The sequence below is a fragment of the Protobothrops mucrosquamatus genome, unplaced genomic scaffold (genome assembly GCF_001527695.2).
Source record: "Protobothrops mucrosquamatus isolate PMUCROS unplaced genomic scaffold, P.Mucros_1.0 scaffold_287, whole genome shotgun sequence".
NCBI lineage: Eukaryota > Metazoa > Chordata > Lepidosauria > Squamata > Viperidae > Protobothrops > Protobothrops mucrosquamatus.
Window position 1 is genome coordinate 150,876 of NW_015386363.1, and position 17,055 is coordinate 167,930.

General features: G+C 34.7%; 1 protein-coding gene across 1 annotated transcript in view; it reads right to left on the minus strand.

Moving 5' to 3' along the window:
- Positions 1–17,055, minus strand: part of CRYBG3 (crystallin beta-gamma domain containing 3) — a 66,207-nt gene that overhangs the window by 44,129 nt on the left and 5,023 nt on the right. The window contains exons 2-4 of the mRNA XM_015831913.1: positions 12,347–12,425; positions 8,885–9,318; positions 67–4,642 (exon numbers count right to left, since the gene is read on the minus strand). Coding sequence (XP_015687399.1) covers positions 67–4,642; positions 8,885–9,318; positions 12,347–12,425 — 5,089 coding nt within the window. The remainder of the gene's footprint in view (positions 1–66; positions 4,643–8,884; positions 9,319–12,346; positions 12,426–17,055) is intronic.

Here is a 17,055-nt window from a genome sequence, read left to right on the forward strand (position 1 = left end):
TACAGAAGAAATGAAATGTATAGATTAGGTTCCTACTGTATATATAAATTTAGTGAAAAGAATTACCTTTTGACAGGTTACCAATTTCAGCAACTTTTTAGATTTAGATTGTGGGTCAGCTGGCAATGTCCTGTTTCCAAGTGTACTTCTTTTTTCATCTAAATAACTTAAGCCAGGCAGATTTTCAGAATATGTATCCTTTAAAAAAGGCTTCATGCCAGGGTCAGATTTTTGAATAAAATGAACTGCAAATGTTGAACTTAAAGATGAGGTCTCTTCCGAATGAAATACTTCCTTAGAAATAAATTGTCTACAAAAGTCTTCTGGGAATTCAATATTTTTATTGTCTTGCCAAGTACTGGAAATAGAGGTTTCTTTTTCTTCCTCTTGATTTTTTCCTTCATAAAGTTTGTCTTCTCGTTCATCTTCATTATACTGATTACTAGACTTTAACTTTTCAGATACTGATTGCAAAAGTGATAAGATAGATAAAGATTGGTTTTCTCTTAGTGATCCACTATGGTGATTTCCTGGTGAGATATCAGTGGAAGGCAAGTCTTCTTGGGAACCATCATCTTCATATATAGGAGACAAAGAAAAGGGGTAAATCCTGTATCGCTTTGCTTCCACGGTCATGAAAGATTCTGAACAAAAATCACCTGGCATCTCATTCAACTGCTTGCTTTCATCATAAGAAGGAAAGAGCTCATCTTCGAATCTGGATGTTTCATACATCTTATTACTGTTATCCAAGGATAAATCAGAATGGGATAAAGTATCCATTATTTCTTCTCCTAAAAAAGAGTAGCTTTCATCTTGAAGACTGTCTTTATACAAAATATTAAAGGAAGAATTGTGTTCCCAGTGTTCTGGTGTATGAAAGGCAAAACAATTTGGGGATCTCTTTTCATTTTTACTGTCAATATCCAGATAATAATCCATTAGTACATTATCTGCTGTTATACATGGGTCCTCATTTACTTCTTCTCCATGGACAAAACCAATGTTTGATGAGTTGCTCAACAGAGATGATTCAGATGTACTAAAAAAGGCATTGAACCTACTATCTTGTGTTATTTCTTCATTTCTCATTTTGCTACTGTCCCATTCACTATGTATTTCATAATATTTTTCATGTGGTTCCTTTCTTTCAGCAGTAATAGCTTTGCTTTTTCTTATCTCATATTTTGGGAAATCATTCTCCGTATTATGTCCAGGTGAACATAAGGATGTAAGTTCATCTTTATATTTATCAGAAAAGCTACCATATGTATTGTTTGAGTTAAAGGGTAACACATTCCTTGTTAAAACTGAGCATGCTGACAAATGCTTACAGGTCATAACAGCCTCCTTTTTTACTAAATTACATTGATTCTCACATGTCCAGCTATTAGTGATATCACCAAAAATTGCCATATTTGTTGCACAATCATCATCTTTATTGTATTTGGAATTATTTTTGTCAGGACTGGAATCTAGTTTAGCTATGTCATCATACCATTCTTCACAAATTGTTTCTCCAGAAACCTCTTTACTGTCTTTTTTGAAGTTAAAAGGAACTGAGACATTTGTTACACCCTCAACAGGGTGCTGCTCTTCAACTGGGGATACTGGACTTAAATTTAAGGGTATTTCAATTATTTCAGGACGTTTAGCTGATAATTCTGCATCAGTTATAGATATCTCTGATGTTTTAGTGTAACACATACTATTTGTATTTTTAGAAAAATCCTTACTTAAATGTTCCTCATATGGCACAACTGCTGGATTTTGTTTGTCTGTTTTAATAGCATTCTCAGTTATTTCCTTTGGTTTTTCCAATATTGAATTGTGTAATTCAGTTATCTCTGTGACATTCAATGGTTCCTTTTCATTCTGAGTATCATTGTTAAATTTATCTATCCCAACTCCAGAGAACTTTGTGATACAATTCACATTAAAGGGCTTTAATGAAGAGTTCCTTGACTGTATTTCTTTAGATTCTGACCTCATTTTTCTATTTTTCTGATCTTTTTGAAAGCTAGGACCTAATTCATTATTCTTAGTGTCATTATTTTGATAGATGCAAGCTGTTTGCTTTGATCTAATTTCTTCTATTGCTAAATGAAGAACTTCATCTACTATTTCATCCGCCTTTTTAAACAAGAGTGTTAAGTTTTGAGATTTAATTTGCAATTGCTTTCCTGTTTCAACATTTTTCAACGGTTCCTTAAAAAACTGGTTGTTTGATTTAGGAAATAAAGCAGCAATTGTTTGTTTATCTATTCTATTAGCAATTTCTGAAGGCATAGCCATGAGGCAATTAGAATTCTGCCCTGAGGGAGTTGTATTAATTTCTTTGCTCTGCTGGGTAATAACAGGCATTTCTGACACTATCTTTGAAGAATCTATAGCATCCATGTAATAGGCAACTGAGGCCAATAATGGAGGTGAATCAGTAGTATCTGATGTTGATTCAGAAGATAGACTACCTAATTTATCTTTAGAAGACAATTTCACAGTATCTTCTTCAGAATTTATAGGAAGAGAATTGATTTTGTCAAAAACCGTCTCTATTGCTTCACATGCAGGAGAATAAAGATCTAAAGTATCTTTAAAAGAAGTTGTAGGAATAGCATACTTGGGTGCATGTACATTGTCAGATGTAAAATCAGGAAAGGTCTCTTTTATGAGAATGGATTCAGAATCCATTGAATAAGAACTAGTCAAAAATTTTGTTTCATTAGAATGTGGCAAAGTATTTTTTCCAGAGTTATCTCTGTCAATAGTATCAGGGATAATCTGGGATTTAAAGTTGTTTCCAGATTCCAGAAAAAAATGTGACTTTAAGTCAGCTTTAGAGTAGTCTGTCTCTGCAGAATTTGCTCCAGTGGTGACTCTTGCAGGCTTCAAAATATTTTCCTGTTCATCAGGCAAAAAATATGAACCCTTCAAAAAATTCTGATCTTCTGAAAGAGATGAAGATTTAGCCATAGTATCCAAATGAATGTTATCTTCATAGATGTTAGCATTACTGATCAATGCAGGTAAGAGAGAGGAAGAATTATCTGGTGGCGAGTTAGTTTTTTCAGGTTTCACAGGTAGAGGACTGTGGGTCAAGCACTCATTTTTGGAAGAAGAAATAAGAGACAGACAAGAGACTTCTTTATTTTCAGGATGCTTGACATGATTTCCTATGCTACTGAGCAATGAATTGCTTGTTTTCTCAGAAATAATTGGAGTTTTAATTGCATCAATTTTTGTAGTTTTAAAAGATGACATATCTGTGTTATTTACATGTCTTACGTATTCCAATTCAAAGAGTTTATTTTGTTTCTCAAGAGGAGATGGAGAAATATTTAAGTTGGTTAATGGCTGGATCAGAGTTTTATTTTCATCTCTCTTGGCAGGATGACAGTGACAATCATTTTCAGCTTCAAGACTTTGAGGGACATTATCTACATCTGGTTTGAAGGAGTCAGCATGTGTATATTCAGTATCTAACAAAGAAATGTTGGCTTTATTTTCCTCTTTACCATTAGACAAAACATGGTCAAGTTCCACAACAGGTATTCCAATATTCTCCTCAATCACTTCACTAGTTTCAATATTAGACATTATGGAGATCCTGGACTTAGTTTGTATATCTCTAAGTAATAATGGTTCAGTAGTTTCTTTACTCTCTAGGCCACTCTTGCTGCATAAATGCAACCCAGACCCATTTTCTGTGGAAAGGGCTGACATTCCTGATTTGAAAACTAATGGCAATTCTTCTCTCTCTGCTGGTTTATGGAGAAGCAAGTGAGAATGATTTTCAGTCATCATATCTGTATTTAATTCTTCCTTGCTGTTTGTTCCATTATTTACTTGATCACTACAGTTATGGCTATTCATGTACAATAATGGATTAACTGATTCTAATTTTAAGTGATCGTCAGTCCAAGAATATTTATCTTCTAACAATTGACGATCATTATTAGTTGACACTATTTGGGGATAAGATGACAACTCATTTTGTATTGCCTCTTTTGTTTCTGTGTTAGAAAAAGCACATAAGTGTGTTTCTTTTTTACAACAAACAATGGTAGCAGTGTTTGACTGTAGCTGCATTTGTACTTCTTCTAATGCTTTTCTCTTTTCACCTAATCTATTGTTTTCTGAATTGATTTTTGCAGAATCTATATTTTGGAAGCTAGAACTGGCTTGATTTGGTAGCAATACTGGTAGCTCCAGCAAAAGCTTCCTATTAATTTCTGATTTGTCTGAAACTGATACACATTTTACACACTCAAGTTCTTCAGTGCAATTTTTGATGGTTTCAGTTTCTGTCAAAAAGGTAATTTTGTTCTTTAGTTCGTTGTGTTCACTATCACCCTGAACATCCTTCTTCCAATTCATTTTTGACAAAAGCATGTTTTCTTGGGCACTTTGATTGTCATCTTTAGTTTCAGGTTTTCTATTCTGCAGTAAGGATTTTGGTTCTGTTGTAGTTTCTGAGCTTAAAACATTTATGACTTCCTCTTTTTTGCTTTCCACAGAACAACTGCTGGTTCTGGTTACTTTTTCTTGCTCCAAGTCTGCTTGTTTCTTAAGCAACTGCTTAATTCTTGCAGAACCTCGGTAGGTTGCATAAGTAATAGCATGGGGCTGATTTTCTGTTTTTCTGGAATAGAAACATCGTTAATGGCATATTAGCAAATGTTTCTAGCTACACACAATTATAAATATACCTACTATTCAAATAGTTAACCCATATTATATAGAGAGGGAATGGTAGTAAAAGTGTAAGATGTGTAATACATTTAATAGTTATCTACATAATAATTGTAGAATTACTGAAAAAGAATTATTTTTGGACTATTAAAGTCAAATCCCTGATCTAAGGAAGAATCCTAAGCAGAATATATTTTTGCCAAATACATGTGTATTAGAAATCTTTACTGCACACAGAAGGAGAGGCAAAATGCTACTTTAAAACTGGAACAAGTAAGGATGATTTTTGGCTGTCTTGTTTAAATGCTGGATATGAGGCAAAGGCAATATCATGAGAAAATGGCTGAAAAATATGGCATGCTTGTACAACAGATGGGTACAAATAAGGAAGAACCTTTGGAAAGGTTTCTCTCCATGGGAATAAATATGTTAGCATTGAAACCACATCATTACGCAAACATGAATCGCAATAGCCAATGCTATTATATAACAAAACATCTGGAAGGTATTAAAGTTAGTTCTCAACTTATAACCACAACTGAGCCCAAAATTTCTGCTGCTAAGCAAGACAGTTGTTAAGTGAGTTATGCCCTTTTTTACAACCTTTTTGCCACAGTTATTAGCAAATCACTGCCACTGTTAAGTGAATTATGCGGTTGTTAAGCAAATCTGGCTTCTCCCATTGATTTTGCTTGCCGGAAGCCAACTGGGAAGGTTGCAAATGGTGATTACATGATCCTGGGTCAGTGCAACTGTCCTAAACACATGCCAATTGCCAAGCGTCCATGTTTAGATCACGTGTCCAGGATGGTGCAACAGTCATAAGTGTGAAAAACAGTCATAAGTCACCTTTTTCAGTGTCATTGTAACTTTAAACAATCACTAAAGAAATGGCTGTTTAGTGGACAAATTGACTACCTGTACATTGATAGAGGTTGTTTTACTTTATAAAACAATGTACAAAATCCTCACATGCACCGTTTTTAAAAATATGGGAACAGAAAATTCAAAGGCTAGGTATCAGCAATTACTTAAATTGTGGTTTAAAACAACAATCTATTATTAGACTTAGAAACAGTTTGAAAACTTCTTTCTTTCGGACTTGAACAAATATAAGGCAGCCTACTTTCTGCTCATGTATTTTTGATTGACTTTTTTAAAAAAATATGAAGGCTATATTGACTATGTGCCAATAAACTGTTATTTACAATTCAGTGAAGCTCAGTGCACAAATGCATGGATGCCTCTTAGCATGCTTCCTCTGTAACATAAATGTTCTATGATTTAAACTGAATATAACTCTACCTCCATTAAAAAGCATTGTTAAAGCAATGTACCTATAGTATTTGATTTATAAAACAGACAAGATATTAGTAAGCATAAATGAGATCTAAATACATGTTGTACAAATGAAATTAAATACAGTTATTGACTGTAAAATCAGGTCTGTAGATCATGTATTAGGCTACTATTGGGGTACAATAAGATGACTATGTCTCATTAGGAAAGTTGTATGACTCAGGTTTTAAAAACCTATAAAATGTGATATTCTGTCATGGATTATATAATTTGGTATAATCTCTGCCTTAAATGTATTTTATAGAACTACAAGTGAATAGAGACTAAATGAATCTAAAATAAATACAAATTCTCTTGCACTTAATAGCCCACATAATGCTAATGGCAGCTATAATAATGTTGCCAGGAGAGATTATTATTCTGCCATCCTTATTCTTGGGGGGGGGGGGGAAGCAGCTTATATATTCCAATAGTTCCATCTGGTATTTCAGAGCTCCTGATATGTTTGACAAATACTTTAATCCCTGTAACAGCTTTCACCGAAATAAAATATTTAGCATTTGAGGAAAAAAAGAAGATAACGCTATATAATATAGTATTGGCATGTTTGCTTTTATATTTACAGAATTAATGATTTAGTTCACAGCCTGTAACCCACTTTATTTTAAAAATTGAAATAGTAACAAAGAAAGTTTAGCTCAAACTAAGCTCTTTATTTCTGTTGTAATTTATAGAATTGTAATTAACTTCTTTTACTCAAATCAGCAGTATACAGAACTAAAATAAATTACTGAAACTCTTGTAAAGTACATTTTTCTGCTTGCCTTAAGACAACTAAAATATAGAAAGCTAAATATGCTTATACTGACTTTATTTTCTAGAACATTTTACACTTAACAGTAGGTACAATCAATACCTGTTCTTGTTTACATCGTGGACTACAGTTCTATCTACTGAAATTGTTTCTGAACTTTTATCTTTTATCTAAAAGATAGAAGATAAAAGTTGTTTCAGGCATGTGAAACGAATGAAATTATTTTCTCTCTCTAGCTTTGCACTCTCTGTTATCTTTATATTCTTTTTGGCCTGGCTAATCCATAGTATCATGTAAACTTGATCAGAACTTCTCTGGAATGGAATATGCAAGATTTATTTAAAATAAAATCTGCTTTTTTTCCACTTCAAGTATAATTAGTATTGATGAACATGACAGAAATTGTACAGCTAGAGCAGGGGTGTTAAACTGCCGGTCCATGGGCCGGACGTGTCACGAGGAAACCACGCCCACCCCATTGCCAACAATGTCTGAATACGTTTATGCACATGTTTATCCACAAATAGGAAACACATTTACACATTTTACAACAGTAGTATTGGAATCATACTAATACTCTGTTGTAATAAAAATATTACCAAATATCTCACAGACATATTAATTTTATATCTTTCAAATATATTCTCAAGTTTAATAAAAAAAAACACCAGGTCTGAGTAGCACAATATATGGGAGTAGTAGACTGAGAAAAATTAAACTGGGTTAGAAGTGAAAATTAGGCATCAAACGTGATTAAGCTGCATTATAACAGCTTTTAATGGAAACACTATACATGGCAAAGAATATTTTGCCATGAGATTCGTATTCTGTACAAATACTATTACTGAATATTTTGATGACAACCTGTTAACTAACCTTAAAAATGCATAAATAACTATTGCCATAAAAAATAAAAAAATGCAATAATAAATTTCTAAGCCATATACTTTATTGAATACTGTTGAAAAATTGTGCCATTACTGTCCAAGACAAAAAGTCATTTCAACACCTGAAAATGGCTTTCATATACACTGGTAGTTCTAGGTTAATGACCATTTGTTCAGCAACTGTTCAAAGTTAAGGCACTGAATGAGTGGTACCACTCATTGGTCCTCAAAATTCCAGCCATCCGAGAATCCCTGGAGTCACATGATCATGATTCCGCACTTGGCAACCAGGTCTCGCTTAAGTTGTTTGGATTATCCCGTAGACACATAATCATCATATGTGATTTTCCCTACTGACTTACTGTTAAGCCCAGCCCAAGAATGACACAATGTAACTCTCTTCTGGAAGCGGCCATCCCCAGCTGGACTACATTCTCTTTCATTTGGCAGTAACCAATGGTATTTTGGCCATGCTTGCACTGCACTGCAGCAGTGCCCTATGCACCCTCCCTCATTAGACAGCAATTACCATAGCCAAATCACCCTTGTGCACATACTCCCTCACCTGGTAGCAGCCACCTCATCTGGCATGCTCATGCTGTGCCACAGGAGACTTTGTGCTTCTCCCCCCCCCCCCAGAAACCATCCCCAGCCTTGTTGCACCCATGTCACAGCAACCACTTACCCGCTCACTTGTTTACAAACTACCTGGACTTGCAACTTCCTGCTGGCTTCCCCACAGAGTTTGCTTACTGGAATCTGGCAGGAAGTTGTGAGGATGTCCTCATTTAATGACCTGTGATCCTTGCTTAGTGATACCAATGGCTAGGATTGCCATTGCTAAGTGATGTGGTCATGCTTTATGATCTCACTGCTGAGTGACAGAAATTCCAATCCCAATTATCATTATTAAGTGAGGACTACTTGAAAGCACAAAAAAGACATATTTGAAAAAAACTGGTCATTCGAACCACTGTACTGAATTTTCTCAAAGCCCATAAATTTATCTGCATAAAATAAGCCATTCACATTTCTCTACACATCTTAATTTTCATTGTGCAAAATGCATACATGAAGAAAAGGGATGTTCCATGGAAAGTCTAGGCTCATATTCAGATTTCATGTTTGTGAAATTTTATGATCGTATGAGCTCAAATGAAAATATATATTTAGATACTATATTTGAACTCACTTGGCTGTTTCAGCAGATTCATCCTGAGGTTTCTGTAAATGTTGTGAACTAGATTTAATTCTTAAGTTATTTTCTTCATCTTTGCTTGAAATTTTCTGTTCAGTTCCAAAATTTGAAATGACAAATATTTTTGATTTGAGATGCTCAGTGGATCTTTTATCTTGATGGCTATCTTGACTTGAAAAGCCTTTTTTAGTTTTGCAATGTCCATCTCCAAAATTAGAAGGTTCTTTTTCTTTGTATGACGATTTAGAAGAAATACTAAATAAACTTCCAAGATATTGGAAAAATCCTTCTTTAGACCGTTTATTGTTACTGTTTGCTTTGCTTTCATGAATCAAACTAGGAAGACTATTTGCTTTCCTTAATTCCTCTTGAGTGGTAGATCTATTTACATCTTCTGTAGAGAAATCCTTATTTTTACAGACTGAAACCTACAAGGAAAGAAACAGATTATCAATTGCTAAAGAGAAAGTAAGATTTTACTCTTTATAGGAGGAATTGTATCACATTGTATCCTGTATTTCCTATGAGAAGCATAAGGTAGCACATACTCAGTTCTTTTCATTTTATTGTTCCTATGAGAGCATTAATGAGGCCATGCAGTTTCTTAACAGATGAAAATGATGGTCTTCCCAATCTAAGGCCAGAGCTCTTTCTGCTTAAGCATACTGGATCTCATTAAGTGTACTGGAATGCATTAATGTACAATTTTAATGCCAGTGCTTTACTCCAGGCATACATAATATGTATTATCTAAATCTACAGTACATTAAGCATGGCTCAGTAGGCATAGCACTGATTCTATAAAGGTGGAAAACTAGCTCTTTTACTAAAAGTTCATATGAAAAAGAACCTCCACTATAAAATCTGCCTTTTATTTTTTTGAAATATATGTTCTTCATATGTAATGGATGTAATAGCATTACATAAAAATAAACAGTTGAAACATTAGCAGCTATTTTTAGTTCATAAATCTCCCCCCCCCCCAAGGAATGATTAATGTGGCATGTCTGCCAGGCTTCCTCCCCAAGAAAGCCTTTTAAAAAAAAGTCAGTCTTTTTTTCCTCTTTCTTTTTGCCTATGGGCAGTAAAGCTGACTGTTGCTTAGATAAGATGTGTCTATTTCACCAATTCGTCAGGCCATTAGTCCTTCGTGTAGAGTTTTTCCTTAGTGTCTTCTCATATAGTGGCTTTCTTTTCCCCTTACTGCTTGCAGGGAATTTTGCCTTAATTCTCTGTGTATAATTCTCTCTTAGACTGTAAGGATAAAAAACTCTCCACAAAGTACCAAGAAAGAAAAAACTATCTAGCCCTTGCAGAAAGACACCCCCCCAATCCCTTGTGGACACTTTTTCTCATGGATTAAGAGATGTTTTTTCCCACTTTGTCCCTTGAAGAAAGGGTTTTTCCCCCCTTCCGTAACCCTGAAGCTCCATTCAGGCCTACATGGAACCCTAGAGTTTTAAAGAACCCAATTTGAAAAACCATATTTTAGACTATAACATTTGTGATGAGGTCAGAATAACAAAGATTATTCTCATCAATTTATGACTTCTATTTGCAGATCTGACTGACTTTCAGGAAGTGCTAACAGAATTTGTTGGTCTTTTGTTTTTGTCTTGATTGAAATACGAGGGCAATTCGGAAATAAACCTCCATTTGGTTATCAATGATTATACACATTAGAAAACTACAACATTACATTACTTTTTGACATAATCACCATTCAAATTAAGGCACTTGTCATAACATCTTACAAGGTTTGAAATTCCTTAGTAGCAGTTGCTCGGCGCCAAATCTGGGCTATGGGGTGTGTGTGATTAAAAACATCCCAATGGAACTGCTTCAAAAGTTCTTGGGTGCGTCTAGCGGTGTGCGGGTGACCACTATCGTAAACCAACACCATACGGAAGTGGTGCAATAGAAAATCCCACCAAATGTGAAGATGCCAAAGGAATACTGCTAGTGAAGATCATGGAGCGTGGTTTGACCATCAGTTCAGAAGCCTAGTGTGAAATGTTACGAAAACTCAAAAGAGCCATCCATAACAAGCATTGGGGCATGCTGACTTCTGGTGTGGTGTTGGTTCACAATTATGCTCACCTGTATACCACTAGACGCACCCAAGAACTTTGGAAGCAGTTCCGTTTGGATGTTTTTGATCATCCCCCCTATAGCCCAGATTTGGCGCTGAGCAACTACTACTAAGGAATTTCAAAACTTTTAAGACGTTATGACAAGTTCCTGGCAATTATGTTGAAAAGTAATGTTGTAGTTTTCTAATGTGTATAATAAAAGTTCTGTATCTGCAAGTGTCTGTCACTGATAATCAAATGGAGGTTTATTTCCGAATTGCCCTTGTAGTTCCGTGTAGCTTCCATTTCTTAATTTATGATTCTCCAATTAAAAATGTTAGTTGCAAGTGTTTAGGGATATTTTAAAAAGTCTCCTCTTGTTTTGAAAGAATTAATTATCTTTATTTTCAAACGTGCAGAGAAACCTTAGAAAAAATAATGGCATTTGAAAATAGACAGAAACTTACAACCTGACAAATTAGAAAGACTGGAGTATTTGTTCACCCATAGACTTGTTTTATCTAGCTAACTATAGGTTTAATTAGTCTTTGATTCTTATTAACAATTTTATAATAACAAAAGTGACACCAAATCAACAGATGAGTGTCCTGAATTATGTACATGTTATATTTATGGTTTTCTTGGTTTGAATCTATAAAGAACTACACATACAAAGAACATACACATATGCTCAACATTCTACCACATAGAGGTTGTGCCACATTCCATTCACTATATACTTTGGCTGAAAATACCTAAATTTTTGTATATAGTGGGGTACATAATATATGACTGAGAAATATTTTCAAAATGATATCTGTCAGTTGTGCACAAAATCCCAAGTTTTGGGAAGTGATGGGGGATGAGGCCAGAAAACATGGTTTTTCCATCATGACACTTGTATTATTAAACAGCCTTTCTTCAAAATCCAGAATTGTACAGCCATGTGCATTTTTTTCTTATCTCATTATAACATTTAATTTTGAAAAGCTAGAATTGGAGCTGCTGGCATAATATATATTAATTATATTTATGCTTGAATCATATCCAGTTTCTTGCTTTTAAGTTTACATTTCATGCTATTAAACTTTTGAAACAATTATTTTATTAAAAACTATCTACAATTAAAAGATAACAAAGCCAGGGATCTTCAATTAGTCATAAAATGAACACTGTAATGATAACTGACTCTAATGTCATTATTTACGATTCCTATTCTCACAATTACATATGAATACACACACACACACTAGTATTTCAGAACATTTTCTGCATATAATGAAGCAGACAAAAATACAGGAAAACCTAAATAAAAATAAACTGATAGTTTTTAGAAAGTATAAGACATAATTCTGGTTCCTATTATAATAATAAATAGAAAGACCTTTAACAATTCTGGAAGAGGACTGCTTTCTTTTCTTGGACAAATCACATCTGTAGATTCATCTTCCTTAATTTCAAAACTGAAAAAAGAGAGAAAGAGATGTAACCTATTTGAAAGTCCAAATTTATTTGAAGCATTTTTGAAAGAAAGTGCAGAAACCAAATGCTTTTATTTTGCCTGCTTGCTTTCTGTTATCTTGGCATTTCTTGTGTTTAGACAGCTTTTCTAAATCTGATCAAAGCGTTTCCTTTATTGTCATAAACTTTCTAAATTCATTTTTAAAACTCCAATACTTTTTCCTATCTATTTTTAACACAACTCTTTTGTACTATATTTTCAAAACTAGTCAGTTAACTTGATTTTTACTTAAGGTTACCATCTGTTCAATCTAGAATTTTGTCCCTTATCCTCACATAATGGTAGCTGTAATTGTAACTGCCTTACAAAGTTTTTTGCTTATTGATCAGATTTCTATGCTACCTACTGTAATATCCAATGATACTGGATGGCTGATATAGAATGAAATTATAAGTAAAGATGAATTTCCCAATAATCCTAAATCTTTGCATACCATAAGCCACATATTTTAAATTATATAAAATTTAAATATCTGGATTTTATTAAATTTATTATAAATTTAGTATAAATTTCTAAAAGATCATTTCTAAAAGTCTTTTGATTTTATAATCGTAGAGACAGACACATGAGAAGTTTCTTCTTGCTCAGTTGAAATGATATTAGCTTAACTAATTTCCAATTTAAATGATTAACAATTTATAATTTGAATAATTAGTAAAGAATGAGTTGAATCAAAAGATTTAATATACTAGAAGGCTCAGATAACATTTATGTGTAGACATGGTTAAGTGTTGAATATGTAGAATTAATAGCATCAACATGAGAGGAAATCAAGAGAATTTTGTCTACCTGGGAGCAACTCTATGTTATCTTTCTCAATAGGCCATTTATACTTCAATAAGTTTGGACCAAAAAGTATTTTTGGAAGCTAATATGTAGTATCAAATTCTGCTAAAACAAATTATATGCTGGATTTCAGCTAAGCTCCAGTGTATTTCCTCCAAAATAAAAGCATTGTTTTCTAATCAAGATCTTCCATAATGAAAGAAAATACACAACAATTATTAATTTTATTTATTTAAAATTCTTATATGGCTATCCATTTTAAGAAACATAAATGTTTCTTAAACACAGCAGCAATACCAAACCAAAACATACACATACACACACACACACACACACTCATGCACACAGAAAGGCAAGAAGCTAAAATCTGGTGTCCTAGCTGTTTTCCTCTGATGCAGTCAGACATAGGCTTTAACCTCACCCTATTCCAATACGTGATGACAAACTAGCTTTCCATAGCCTTCTCAAAGGTTAAGAGGTGAGGGCCTACTGGATCTCAAGGGGAAGATGTTCTATAGCAGTGCTTTTCAACCCATGGTATGCGTACCACTGGTGGTGCTTCAGCACCTGGCAGGTGGTACATGCACAATGTGTTGAAAAGCACTGTTAAAAAAAGTGTAACAAAAAAGTAAAAGTGAAATGGGGGGATGAGTTGAAGTGGCAGCAGTGCTGCATAGGCCTGTCGGAGAGTCAGCTGGGTCTGTGGTATTGTTGGGGCTCTGTTGAGCACCCAGGATCGGCACGCAGCTCCAGATGATTGGCGCTTCTAGGAGAGTCAGATGGAGGTGCACCGAAGAGAAAAGGAAGAGGAGGGGGAGAGAGGATATAAAAGGAGGTTGTTTTGGTGGGAAAGGGAGAGAGAGAAAAAGATGAGGAAAGAGAAGGGGACAGAGAAAGAGAGAAAGAGCAGTGCGCAATCTTGGGGAGAGGAGTCAGCTGGAGCTGCACTGAAAAGAAAAGGAAGAGGAGGGTGAGAGAGAAGAGAAGAAGAAAAGGAGGTGGTTTTGGTGGGAAAGGGAGAAAAAAAAGACAAGAGGGAAAGAGAAGGGGACAGAGAAAAAGAGATGGAGAAGAGGAGAGGCTTCTTTGAGACAAGCAGAGGGAGAGAAGAGGATAGAACAGAGCAAAGATTAATGTCAGAGAGACAGGGACAAGTTTCCCATTGAAAGTGAGAAATTTGTTAAATGAGTTTTGTCCCATTTTACGACTTTTCTTGCCACATTTGTTAAGCAAATCATTGCAGTTCTTAAATTAGTAACACAGTTGTGAATCTGGTTTCCCCATTGATTTTGCTTGTCAGAAGGTTACAAAAAGGGATCACCTGACCCTGAAACACTTGGTGTAGTTATACCAAGTTAGTAACTGATGCAAAAAGAAAGATTCAAAATAATAGGTCTAAAGACTAACAGTGTTTGGGAACTTGGGCTCATCTACTGAAAGAGAATAGATGTGCTCAAACAAGTTTTTGGTGAAAATATACATAATATAATACTATTGCTGAGGGAAAGATTGGTATCCGCAGAGAAAAAACAGATATGAGAGAAGTATTTAATCTTCTGCCATTTGATAATTCTTTCTCTAGACATTTTTCCCAGTAAACTCCAGAATGTGCAATAAATTCAGTCTCAAGACACTAGGCTAGAAAAGATTACAAATCACTTGATCTTCACTGAAACTTTACTTAAAAGAAAATTGCACATCACTGTTATGTAAATGCATTCTACAATAGGAGTGCCATCCTGTTCAAACTAATGTGCAAAATAGAGAAAATACAGCATTTATTAATAAAGTTATCACATAGTTTTCATAAGGGGTAGACATCACAGTGGCTACATGTAAATAAATGTAAATGTAAATAATTCAAAGTCAAAACTTAAATCCTTAAGTGCAAATTCTAAATTGTTAACTTTTGTTCAAATTAAAAAACACCTCAAATCATTACAGATTATTTTAGACAGCAACATTTGAGACACTTCAATTTTAATCCCATATGGAAACATTTTGATTCTCTGTAAAACCTATATATTAGTATACAGTTAAAAAAATCTTCAAAGCTCATTCCAGCATCATACTAAGTGTATTTTCCCATCTCTGTTCTTTATAAAAAAATCTTTTGGATGTATTAAGGAAAAACAAAACAAAGCAAAACTATCTTCCTTTCTTCTTTTAGTAAGTTATCCACCCACATTATGTATATGAAAGTTTATTTGCAGCATTAGGCACTAATAATTGGAAAATAAAAGGAAACAGTGCTGGCAGCAGAAAATAAATATATTAGTTTTGGCAATGAAATTGGCTCAGTTTGGAGGGAGTCACACAGGAAGATAAGGGTTCTCAAATAGGTTTGAACATATCCAAGCTACATAAAGATACTGTCATTCTAAGACTGATATTGGACAGCAATATAACTTTAGTTTAGGCTTAAATAAAAATTGCTCAGAATATAGGGTAATTCTCAATATAATTTGTATTATTTGCACTTTTAAACAAGAAGGTAAAAGCTAGCACAAATAGAAAGTAAGGAAGGGAAAAAGAAAAAGAGAAAAGCAAAAAGTGCAAGAAAAGGGAAAAAATAATAAAAAAAGAAAAAAGCATAAAGAATTGGCTTCCAAAATTCTTCACAGCCCTAGAATTAGATTTTGACTTCTCTTTACAGTTACATCATATTACTTTTATTTGCATAATCTAGACTGTCTAATCAGCAAAACTGTAAGTCCCAAGTTATTTTTTTTTTCATTTTTATGCAAAAAGTCCCCAAGAGGCTTCCAGACAACAATAAATAATGTTTATTCTCTAATCAGAGAAGCCCAGTGGTTGGGGTAATTATCAAGAAGAGAATTAATCTTTTTATTTACATTCATTGGAGGGGAAGGGATTACAAGAGAATACGCAGGTACACACCAAAAGGAATGTGCTAGTCCAGAAGAAATACACGAGCACAGTCTCCAGTTAGCTGCTTATGAGGAGAATGAAAAAAAAAAAAGCCTTTAGTGTGAAACTGTTTAAGGTCCTTCAGCGTCAGGTATAATACTGAACTAGTTGGAGGATTCTAAGGCCACAGAACTGAGCTTAAACTATTTGTGATTACTACTTTTTAGGGACATGCTGAAAAGAAGCTCAGGAAGAGATAGATAGTTTAGGCCAGTGATGGCGAACCTTTTAGAGACCGAGTGCCCAAACTGCAACCCAAAACCCACTTATGCATCGTCGGATGCCGGGTGGGTGTGGCCCATTGGCTGGGCGTGGCCGTGGTGGTAACGGCAGACTGGGTGGGACTAAAAAGTTCAATCAATCAATTCCAACTTTGCAAGATCTTTTTTTCCCCGCGAGAAGTTGACTGATTGATTGAACCTTTTTTTTTTGCACACAGCGGCGGAGGCGTAAAGCGAAAAGGTTTTATAAAACCCAGCTGAAGGCCTAGGACTGGGGCGACGGAGCGCGTGCCCACAGAGAGGGCTCTGAGTGCCACCTCTGGCACCTGTGCCATAGGTTTGCCACCACTGGTTTAGGCAATCTCTCCACTCTGTGGGGTGGGAGGAGAAAAATCCTGTTAGACACAGACCTTTATTGACTGTAATGGTGAACATGTGACTGAGACACAGAAAGTCACTGTAAAAGTTGTAAATGTGGGCATAGTTATAAAATTACTTTTTCATTTTCTGCCTACTTCAGTCACTAAATAAAGACTATTTGTAAATCACGGATGTCAAACTCGCCGTGCTACATGATGTGTCGTGAAGTATCGTGACTTTTTTTGTATTGCCGGAGCTGAGATGGGCGCAGCC